The sequence below is a fragment of the Eublepharis macularius genome, chromosome 7 (assembly GCF_028583425.1).
Source record: "Eublepharis macularius isolate TG4126 chromosome 7, MPM_Emac_v1.0, whole genome shotgun sequence".
NCBI lineage: Eukaryota > Metazoa > Chordata > Lepidosauria > Squamata > Eublepharidae > Eublepharis > Eublepharis macularius.
The window spans coordinates 15,092,382-15,104,405 of NC_072796.1; the positions used below are offsets into that span (position 1 = coordinate 15,092,382).

The window sequence follows — 12,024 nt, forward strand, 5'->3', positions numbered from 1 at the left end:
TGTATCTAGTAACAGGATTTAGGGTAAGGAAGGATATTATTCTTGAATAGTTAAAATTCTGTCTTACACCTTTGTTACAAGGAAGACAAACGAAATTATTTATTACTATTTACTGCTATGAGTCTAAGTTATTCGTGTCCTGAGAATATATCGGGAGGAGTTAGCAGCGTTAGCCCTTAGTTGCAAAATAGTAGAGTCCAGTAGCACCTTTAAGACCAAGCTTTTGAGAACCACATGCATCTGCCGAAGAGAGCTGTGGTTCTCGAAAGCTTATGCTATAATAAAGTGGGTTAGTCTGGGAATATATGGTCGTGTACATGAGGGTATCTCCATTTTTTAAAAAAGATCACAAAGATGCTGAGTTAGATTTAAGGAATTAGGCTGTGCAGAACCGAGGCTGCCCCTCCTGAAAGCCGAGCGTCACGTTTGCCCTCCCTGAGGGACCGGCGAGCGAACAGGTGTCGGGGGCGGGGGCGGCTAAGCTCCCCTCAGCGTCCCCCGCCCCCTCCCTTCCCTTCCAGTCGACGGGCCGCGAGGGCAGCCCGCCAATCCCTCGCTCCCCATTGGCCGGCCGGGCCGCGTCCCTCCCCCTGATTTTTTTTTGTTTTCCCGCCCACCCGTTCTAAACAGCGAGGGGGGCTCCTGCCGCCTCCTTCCCCGTTTCACTGCCGTCGCTCATCACTGCGCCCAACGCGCGTGCGCAGCCGGAGGGCGGGGCCGAAGCGGGCAGCCTGGCGGCGGTGGCGGCGCCTGACAGAAACGCGCATCTTCTTCTTCCTCCTCCTCCTCCTCCGCCTTCCCTCCCTGCCGGTTCAGGGAGCCCGAGCGGGCCGGCGCCGCGCGGATATCCTCCTCCTGCTCCCTCCGCCGTCATCCCCCTCCGCCGCCGCCTGCCCGGCGTGGCCTAGTTAGTCGCCGCGTCGGAAGCCTTGATCCGCCTCCCGCCCGTGTCTCCTCCGAGCGGGCAGATTCGCCTCAGCGCCAGCCCTCCCCCCGCCTCTCCCCGTTATTCTCCCCGCAGCCGCCTCCTTCCCCATCCCATCATGAGGCTGAAGGGCCGGGGATGCTGCGCCCGGGGCGGAGGCGACGCCGACCGAGAGGAGGCGGGAGGGGAAGAGGCGCGAGGCCCGCCGGTGCGGAGCCCCTTCGCGCACCAGCTGCGCTTCAGCACCCTGCAGAAAGCCAAGGTGGGTGCGCGCGCGCGGCGGGGGGCGGGTGGGGGCAGAGAAGGGAAGGCAGGCGCGCGCATCCCCCCTCCGTGAAACGGCATCACTGAGCCTCCCCGCTCCCCTCAGCATGCGCGCGCTCCTTTTGTGCGCGCGCCGGCTGGTAGCTGCGTGAGGCTCGCGCGCCGCTAAGCCGGGGGCTTTTTCCGCACGTCGCGCGCGCGCGCGCTCGTGTGTGTGTGTGTGTATGTTTGGGGGGGGGGGGTGTCTTCGTGCGTGGCCGCGAGAAAGAAAGTGAAAGAGATCCGCGCTCCTTCCAGGGCTGCTTCCCCCCGCACCCACCCCCGCCTTGTCAGTGGACGCGGGGTGAAATAGCAGCCCCGGGCTCCCTGGAAGCGCCGGCGAAGGATTTAGCTCTCTCTTTATGGGGGTATCCGCGTTTCAAAGCCGATGTCCGCCCCCCCCTCCCTTTCCAAGATCTTTAGTGATTAGGAAAAAAGGAACAAAAAATCATGTCATGCTTCTGTTACTGAGGTCAACCCAAATGACTCAATACATTGTTTTGTATAAGGAAGGAAGCTGTAACTCTCGAAAGTTTATACCCCGGAGCAGCAAAATAGTAAAGCGCCCAGTAGCACCTTTAAGACTAACCAATTTTGTTGTAGTAAAAGCTTTCGAGAGCCGCAGCTCTCTTCATCAGATGCGAGAGCTGTGGCTCTCGAAAGCTTATGCTACAATAAAGTGGGCTATTAAAGGTGTCACTGGATGCTTTACTATTTTGCTACTACAGACTGACACGGCTAACTCCTCTGCATCTGTGACTCTGACTCTCAAAAGTTTATGTCCTGGATGTCTTGTTGGTCTCTGAGGTGCTACTGGACTCAAATCCTGCCATTCTGCAGACCAACACGGCTACCAACCTGAAGCTACCCGGGGAATCTAGTTGGTCTTTCGAGGTGCTACTGGACCCAAATCTTGCTCTAAAACATGTTTTGTGTTGTTTGGGTTGGCCATAGTAAAAGAAGTATACATTGATTTTGTTTCTTCCAGATTTTGAGTGGGCCAAAACAACTGCTGACAACTTTTTAGTGAGTACTAGCAACACTAAAGTTTAAGAGTAAGATTCAGCTGATTTGGGAGTGGCTGACTTCCAAGTAAGCTTTGTTTGGTTTAAGCAGAGAGTGGCTGATGACATCAGCTGAAAAACTCACTGATTGTATAAAATCTTATATAAAACAACCCAGTCCAACAAGATTCCTTGCACCCAGGCCATATCGCCAACACCACATACGGATATTAGGTCACATCACAGTGTCTTTGAGGACTTTAGGGCTGCACTAGAATTAGAGTTATCAGTGTGATTTTAAACTTGGACCCAAAGAAGCTTGGGTGGTCATTTCTTATCCTTGTCTGTGTGTTAATAATGACAGATTATTGTACTGTGTGTGTGTTTGTGTTCTTCCCCATCATGTGTCCATTGATTGCCCTGCATTGTCCCAGGTTCAATTACAGTGAAGTTTGAATTGTCTTCTCATCTTTGTGTCTGAAGTCTGCTTTCAAACTTCTCCGGGAGAAGTCATGGAAGATCTGCTTGCCAGACTGGATAAGACCCCAGGCTTTTTTTCTGGGAAAAGAGGTGGTGGAACTCTGCAGGTTGCCCTAGGAGAAAATGGTCACATGGCTGGTGGCCCCGCCCCCTGATCTCCAGGCCGAGGGGAGTTGAGATTGGAGGGGAGTTGAGATTGCCCTCCGCGCTGTTTGGCCATGTGACCATTTTCAAGAAGTTCCAGAACTCTGTTCCACTGCGTTCCAGCTGAAAAAAAGCCCTGATAAGACCAATATTGATCTCATTTGGTCTGATGTGCTGTTCCCAATAGCAGATAGCACTGAATGTTCAGAAGACGTGTACAATATTATAGAAGTTAGTGACATTCTACTGGGGTAGCATCACTATGGAAATACCTCTAATAATAAGTGGATCCAATAAATTTTATTTTATTTTTCACTTTATGGGATAAGTATTTTAGCAGTACTCTATGCAAAGCACTCTCTTGCATGCCTAACTTTTTTTGGTCACTGCTAACCTCAAGTGCACTGATTGCGTTTCTCCATTTGCTGTGCTGTATTGATACATAAAATAACACGGTAAAAGGGAAATTGCAGGTTGTGCAGCCCACAGAGGGAAAAGTTATGCAACCCTTACCTGGTATTTCTTAGATACTGTTTCCCATGCTTCCAGTATAATGCTGAAGGGATAAACGGTGATATTATAGACTAAATAGCATGGAAGCTCTCCTGTGGGGGTTGCCGTAGAAAAAATTGTCCACCTCATTTTGTTTTGTTTCTATCATTTTATGCCACTCTCACCAGAGGAACAACCTTTCCAACTTTGGTAGCATATTGTCTCAACTGTGTTCCATAAACATATCTAGTTTTCCATCAGAACCCACAAAAACCTTTAAAGACCATTGATTTCAGTAGACTTAGAAGGGTGTAATTTTGTTTAGGATGTCACTGATATTTCATCTTCTTGTGGAAATAAATCTTGCACGTTAATTGGGCAGTGTATGAAAAGCTACTTCATTGCTGTTAACTACTATCAGTATTGTCAAGTATTCTTTATTTTAATAAGAGGAAGGAATTTAAGCAATAGTGCTGTCTTTCTTTACTGTTAGTTTATTCATTTCATTTATATCCTTTTCTCGACAATGGACCCAAAGTGGTTACAACATTCTTCCTGTCTCCATTTTATCCTCACAACAACCCTGTGAGGTAGGATACACTGAGTTTATGACTGACTGAAGGTCACCCAGGAAGCTGCCATGGCAGAGTGGAGATTTGAATTTGGCTTTCCCAGATCCTAGTCTGAGATGCTACACTACACCACACAGTTTCTATGAGATGATAATAATTGAGACTGATCTTTGTCACACTTCCTGTTTTGATGTTTTTTTGAGCGGAACAGTTAATTTTGCTTTTCAGAACTTCTGTGAAAGATGAAATAATGTCTTTCTATATGCCTCCTTGGGATTCTACTGGATGATAGTAAAAAAGTAAAGGCTTGGATACCCAAGGCTCCACAAAAACCAGTCACCCATGCTCTCTGCTGCTTCTTTTTTACATTGTAAATGGAGAAGGTGAGAGGGAGCCTAACTACTTACGTTCTCTAAAAGTTAGTTCAAATGAGACATGATCCAAATTCTCTCTTGAACCCACTGTCATAGAGATGGGTTGGTGTTTGTAAATCGTGGCTGACTAGAAAACCAAATATCCCATACATTTGTAGACTACTACTGTATTTTTGTCCTAATCCATATGTAACAAGTTGATTGGTTAGAACAAAAGGAACAACGTAAATCTGGGGATGCACGGAAAAAACTATTCTTAAGTTTTCTTTAGGTGCTTTTGTCTCTTTATGTAAATCTCCTAATTCTTGCAAGTAATATTTAATAATAAGTATGTCCAATTTTATCTACTAGGCATAAACTATTATAAACTGTTCCTCCTTTGACTGGGTCGATTGTCAGTGTGTAGCTCTGTATTGAAGCATTTCCAGAATATTATGCAGCTCTTTAAAAGGATGTATGTTTGAGGCATGTTGGTTTTTCAGTGTTCCACAATTGTGCCTTCTGAACAATTGTGCCTATTCCTCATTACATGAAGATCATTCATCCCGCCCTCATGTTATTTGGCACTGAAAGCCCTCTGGTGTAGAGAGATATTTAGGCTGAAAAATCTGATGTCAAATTGGCTGAATTATAGCTGTTTTAATTTTTTGTATTAATGTTGCAGAAATTTTGTGACCAAATTTTTGTCTTTCAATTTTTCCTTTTGCTAGTTCTTATTTCATCAGAAAAATCACAAATATTCTAGAGATCTTTCCCTCAGTAGCCTAGCGAACATTCAGTGCATTCATGATGTTTTGCGGTTTCAATGTTCTTATTTAAAGTATTCCTTTAAGTAAAGCTATGACTGCATGAGCATCTAGCAAATTAAACCTCTGTGGAACAGTTTCCATTTGCCCAGCCAAAACTGGAGGTGGCAGGCTGAGCTGCAGTAGTAGAACTGGTATCTGGGGAAGAAGATCTCCAGAGAGACGCGGAGTAAGGGGAATGGTTTATTCTGCTAATACAAAGTGTTCTTTCTCGGCTTTACAATTGCACAAGAGTGTAATAATTCAGCAACTCAATAAATTTAAAAAATCGGAGCGTCCTGCCACTCTGCTCACAAAAGTTTGAAACCTTCCTCCAGCCTGAGGAAGTTTATTACAATGAAAGAGGCTCAGAAGAAGGCACTTGGGATTGTAGGGAGGCTTCGGTAATTGCTGATCAGAGTAGTGGGTATATAGCGTAGTGTGACGTGGTTGGGGGCATAGGACATTGGCACACAAGGGCTAATCTTGAAAATTTCCTCTTTTTTTCTGTAGCTTTTGTGGTAGCATTTCTCTGGAAAGGCAGTTTTTTCCTAGTCCCCAATCTCTTTCTCTGGAGGCTGGTAATACAGTGGTAAACATTGTGATCAGTGCGATATGTTTTGAGCAAATTCAGTTACATACAGAAATTAATGACATGGAATGTACACTTGAAGGAAAAGAGGTAACAACGGTGCTGATTTGGAAAAAAAAAAACTAATCAAAGCAAAAGGGAAAGTGGCTGCGTGAAGCCGAACTTATAAGAAAGCACAAAATGTAAAATTGTATATATTGCACAGAAGTTGCAGTGGCATCCTTAACTTAAAATGTTCATGAGTGAAATTTTAAGCTCTTAATACTTATCTTCAGCCAAACTTTTTAAAAAACTGTCTTATATACAAATAGACCACTGGCTTCAATTGATTTAAATTGGTTGCAATATTGAGCTTAGACTGACATTATCTCTGGATAGAGTTAGTCCAATCAAAGCCCATGAAGCCATGGAGAATTCTTTATAGGACCTGCCCTATAATAAAAAAGTGTTGATTTAAGTTCAGCTTTCCACTGGTTTTTCTTATTTTTTAAATAGTTACCTGTGCTGATTAATCTGACTATAAAAATCAGTTCATTTATAACTTGATTTTTATGCTGTCCAGAATTTCTGTAATTGAATATAATTCTGTATATTAATGGTGCTGATTACCTTTAAGAATTTTAGCAAATATTACAAAGTGCTTTGCTTATTTAACAGAATACTTTGCTCATTATGAAACCGGATTTTGTTATCCTCCTTTTGTTCCAGTGCTGCTGCTCTCTGCTTTGTTCGGGGCATTGCTTTATATTGCATGTCATCTGTCTTATTCCATGTCTATTACCACTTTGAAGAAATAAAAATTTACAGTCCAAAACTTTTGCTTTTTGCAGCTTATATCTTTACCTGTCTAGAGATAACTAAGGGCTCAGAACTTTCCAGAAACAAGGATTGATAATTACTGGGTAGAGGAATTTATTTTCATAAGATAAAAAGGAGTTTGTTTACAGATAACTCTTGTAAATCTTGGAACTGGGGAAATTGCCGTGCTTACTTAGTGAAATAAAGGAGAAATATACAAGATAAAAGAGGATGCAGAGGATGGCATCTGCTAAAATCTGAATCTGCTTCCCAGCTCCTATGAAGATTCAACAGCCCCATGACCAGTATAACAGTATAGGAGACAGCCTGTTGCAAAACGTAACATTTGCTCCGCAGTGATTTTTTATTTGCATATAAATAGCCTTTAGTTCAGTGTTCTCGACACCGAGTCAATTATTCTGTTTTAAGAGATAAGTACAGGATTAATGTGTTGGTCATCTGATTTAATTCTAGCTAAGCTCTTTTAAAAGGCATGTTTTAAAAAATTATTTAACATTTTTAAATCCCGTTGCAAAAAACTATTGATTTTTATCTAACCTGAGAGTACTTGTGCCCTCAAAGGAAAGCTGGCCATATGGTTTTCCTGTCCACTGAGGAAGAATATTCTAAACTCAAGGTTTACAAGTTAACTGAACAGGTCATCCAAAGTGTAGGATGCTACAAATGAAGAACAAGAAGCTGTTTCTATACCAAACCTACAATGTCAGGAAGGGTGAATCATGAATAAAACCAGTAGTCTTGGCCAATCAGGTTTATGGGAAACTTTTCAGCTCCTAATTTGCTAATGTGTTAGACCTTGCATATGAAAGTCAAAAATTGTATTTTGAGCTTCCTCAAAGACAAATGTACTGTTCCTAGCACAATCATCCAGTGACAAGGTATGAACACTAAAAGCAGAAAGTATTCCTAACAACAAGCTGCTATGAAATTTGTTCTAGAATATACTTCACACATGTGTCAAGCTCAGTTTTAAAACTACTTTTATTGCCTCCATAAGTTTTTAGACTGTTCTACAGTGGCAAATTTCTACTATTTAGAAAGTGTTCTGATTGGATAATCCTACTATATAAAAGAGTAAGCGTATTCCAGATGACTCCCCTGGTACGCCACCAGAGGGCGCTGCTGCGGAGTGAAGCCCAGGCAAGGCACCCTGTCCCTCCAGAGAGCACCCCACAGTGGGAAGCCCAGGTGGCAGTGCCTGCCTCCCTTCACCTGGCCAGAATCAGGCGCGGAGCAGGAGGCAATGCCTGCCCCCCCCAACCAGGATCAGGAGTGGAGCAGGTGGCAATGCCTGCCCACCTTCACCAGCTGGGATCATGAGCAGAGCAGGAGTTAATGCCCTCCTCCCCTTCACTCTTAACAGGATCAGGTGCATAGCAGGTGGCAATGCCCGCCTCACGCCTTCACTCAGCAGGGATCAGAAACGGAGGAAGTGGCAATGACCGCCCCCTTGCCTTCACGCAACTGGGATCAGGAGCAGAGGAAGTAGCAATGACCGCTCCTGCCTTCACACGGCCGGGATCAGTCATGGAGGAGGAGGCAACGCCTGCCTGCCCGCCCTCCCCTTTCTAGAGCCCGTTGTATTTTTTCCCACAACGGGCTTTGTTGCTATTTATCATATTTATAATTGTGCCTTTTTCAAAATAAAAACTTAAGGTGGCTAGCAAATGTAAACCACAAAACTATATTGGTGAAAGCAGACTTGAGTAAGGCAAGCTGCTGGAAGGAGCCTTGTTTTCTGTCCTTGTCCTTTAGAAAGGCTGGTCCTTGATGGAGAAGGAGTAAGAGGGAGGGTCTGGGTGGCAGTTTGCTAGGCAGAGGTGATAGGGGGAACCTTGTTCCCTCTCCCCTTTCTTCTGCTGACTTTTGTATTTGTATCCATTAGATTTTGTACATGAGAACTTAAGCAAACTTTGCCTAATGTAGGCAAAGTTTCATTCTCTCTTATACGTACACTCCAGTCTCTTTTCTGCTAAATTATACATGTTTGAGAAAAGTTTCAGATTCTAAGGAAACAAAGATTTTAAGAAGTTCCCTACCTGAAGTTGAACCAATTTTTTAAACAATTTTGCAGCCTAGAATTTTTTCAGCTCTTGTTAAGGTGATTATAATTATAGAGAGTCTTTGTGATTGGTGTTTGTTTAAATTGTCATTCTTTTCCCTTGGGTCCAGGTGAAAACAATTTCCAAATCACATTGGAATTGCCCACTTGTTTTTCTTTCCACTTACATTGTTTTCCTTGTCCCCCCCCCACTTCCCCCAGTCAACCAAAAGCCTGAGATGGAATGGAGAGGGTATAGAGCAGAGAAAGTTGGAGGTGGTGGCCACGCTATAAGGAAGTGACATGGATGGGATACAGATTAAAGTGTAAATGATCTAGGCACTTGTGTATGCCGAATGAACCTTTCAGTAGGTTGGACAGTTGCCATATCATATTCATCTTAAATTGTGTGCGCTATTGTGAGCTGAATCACTTGAGTTCATAATAATCTTGTGATCAAGATGTAAATACAGTATTTCTCATCTGTGGTTTCCGGCTGATGTATCCTCAGCAGACAGGAAAAAATATTATTATTAGCCTCCAGATGCATTGTGGCATTTTTTTTAAATGGGGCATGATCCAGACGGAGTTGTCAGTTCTGTAGATTTCAGTGGAAGAGCTGTTACGTGTGCTTAGCTAAATAAAGATCTTAATTTCAGTGTGGCACTGAAATTATACCTGTATCATTTACACGTTGTTCTCATTGTTTTATTAATACATTGTCTATAACAGAGGTAGGGAGAAAGTAGAATACCTAATATCTGCTGGTTGATGAGACCCTTGAAAAGAATGCTGAATAAAAAGTAAATATTCTTGCTTCAGTCAGTGTAAAATTAGTTTGTGCAATTCCACGTGCATTGCAGTTTGTTGTCTCCAGATTGCAGTATCTGGATCATCCCTCATAACATTAGATCCGAAGGGACTGTCTCCTCGCTTGTTTTCTTTTTGGAGGCATGTTCTATTGGCCTGCATTGGGACATGTTCCAGATACAAAATGTGGCCCAAAGAGGTAGCTATTCCCACCTACTGCTTAGTTTTCAAGGCTACACTTACATTAGTAATAATAATATGCAATATTTTTCCAGCATAGGTGGCAATTTCTCATTGAGTACTCAAATACTAAATAGCTGTCTTTTGCCTCAAAAACCAGCTGTTGTCATAACATAAACTAATTCTGACACAGCCTTTATGATGAACCCAGACTGCAGTATGATCTGTTTTAATTTCTCTCCATATTGTTAGTTTTTTTTTTCTTCAGTACTAGTTCTAGGACCTTGCATAACACTGAAGTTGAATGTGTGTGTTTATGTCATTAATTGATCTTGTTTGCATCGTTTGGATTGCTGTGCTTTGATAAATATACTTCAGCGTTATTATGCATGCATGCATTTATTTACAGCCCAATGGGGAGTCAAAGCAGCTTAGAATATTATCTTCCCCTTCTCTGTTTTCACAATAACCCTGTGAGGTAGGTTAGGCTGGGGTATGTGACTTGCATAAGGCCACCGAGGAAACTTCCATGTTTGAAATGGGGAAGCAAAACAGAGTCTCCCAGGCTCCTAGTTCAATACTGTATTCATAGTGCCACAGTGGTTCCCTGCCCCACTATGTGCTCCCAGGTAAGCACACTCTGGAATCTAGGGTAGGATAGTTTCAGGTGGGTAACCATGTTGGTCTGTAGTAAAAGAGCAGGATTCAGGTCCAGTAGCACATTAAGGACCAACTTGATTTCCAGGGTATGAGCTTTTGAGAGTCAGAGCTCCTCTTGTCAGATAAGATATGAACCCTGCTGGGTCAGCTCAAGAATTATTTTTTCCCCCAACAGCATCCAGAAGCCTCAAGTAAGCCCACATGGAGGTAACAGTCTTCCTCTTGTTTGTTCCTGGCATCTGTTATTCAGAGGTATCATTAACAGCCTTGCTCAAATCTTGCACACTGGAGGCTGTGGCTTCCTTTATTGAGTCAGGCCATCTCAGTTTGGGTCTTCCTTTTGTCCTACAGACTTCCATCTTTCCTAGCATTATTGTCTTCTTCCTCTCTTGGATACGCTTCTTGAGATACACTACCTGCACTGCTTTCTATTTAAAATGTAGTCATAAGCATTGCAATAACTAAATTTTCTCTAGTCTTTCTCACCTGAGAATCTGAGTGCAGTCAATATGCGTGTGTATAAATCATTCCTGGATTACATGTTTAGATATGGGAATATTTTGCAGAAGTTTCCCATGTCTTAAAATTGTAGAAGCAGTTTCCCTGAACACAGACACCAAATGCCCCAGGAAGCATATTTTCACTGTCAGAAGAGTACTTGCTAGTGATAGCAAGCATGGGTTTTTTCTGCTGATGATTTTACCAAATTCTTCAGATTTTTACATGTTAATTTTGACAATGTTCATAGAGAATATAGAATAGTTGGATTTATTTCTGAGACTCACAAAGCAAGCTGGAATATCTCTTTAAAAGATACGATCTTCAAGAGTTGCTTTGGTTTAATTTTATTTTGAAAGTTTATATCTCGCACTTAGCCTGTATTCCTTCAGTTGCTTTGTTTTGCGTGTTGTTCCATTTAAATAGCGTTTTAGTACTACTTAACAGGCAAACTGATCCTTCAAGTTGTTCTCTGGCATAAATATTGAAACAAGCGGAACTTGTTGTGGAACAGATTCCTTGACCTTGTTCACTCAGGTAACATGACTTTGACCTCAAATCACTACTGAAATACTACCTTCTTTTTCATGATACCTACCTCACTCTGTTCTTCAATCTCTGAAATTTTAATTACTGTAATTGTCAAATAATCTGTGCTGAATCAAATACATCCTTGTTACTGAAGTAATTCAGATCAGTGTCCTTAAACACAAGAGTTAGTCCTCATATATGTTACAAGCATATCCAGTGAAGATACAGTACAGTATGTTAGTCACCAGGTCATTAGCTTATTTCTAATATGGTCTAAGAGTTGTGCGTGTTAATTGGAACCCACCTATAAACCGCTTTCTCTTCCTCTGCCAGCCCTGCTCTTTAATGCTGCTTTGTCATCTTTTCCCTGCAGAAGGGCCAGAGTAAAATAATGAATAATTTTTTGTGAGAGAATCACGTGTTGCATGTTTGAGTATGTGTCTGGCAGTGCCTGAGCTTGTTTTGGATTAGATGATGCTCGTGTCAAAATTAATCTGAATACTATCCTGTTTGAATTGAACTGTTTTACATATCTCGTTGATTATTCACAGGGCCAAACTGATGTTAATAAAAATGTCTTCATTGCTATATAGTTTAGATTTTGTAAGTTCTTCTAAAGGAGTCATTGGAACTACAAAGAGGTGTTTGCTGTGATCTCTACTCAGGTCTGACAGATATACAGTGAAATCCTATGGATTTAGACTGATTTCACTGGTAGAATGGGGTTTGCAGGACATTGCTAAGTATTAGTGCAACTTTGCCGGAGAAATATTCTGCTTATTATTGTTCATATGTTTAATGGTCTGTAAGCCAT

At 42.5% G+C, this 12,024-nt stretch overlaps 1 protein-coding gene across 2 annotated transcripts in view; it reads left to right on the top strand.

Annotated features, from left to right (window-relative positions):
• The first annotated feature begins 911 nt into the window (after positions 1 to 911).
• The window catches only part of LPCAT1 (lysophosphatidylcholine acyltransferase 1), a 67,109-nt gene continuing 55,996 nt past the window's right edge, over positions 912 to 12,024 (top strand). The window contains exon 1 of one of the 2 annotated variants that reach the window (XM_054984766.1): positions 912 to 1,187. In XM_054984766.1, the coding sequence (XP_054840741.1) occupies positions 1,044 to 1,187 (144 nt within the window). In that variant the 5' untranslated portion in view covers positions 912 to 1,043. The remainder of the gene's footprint in view (positions 1,188 to 12,024) is intronic. The other variant, XM_054984765.1, reaches the window with a different exon arrangement.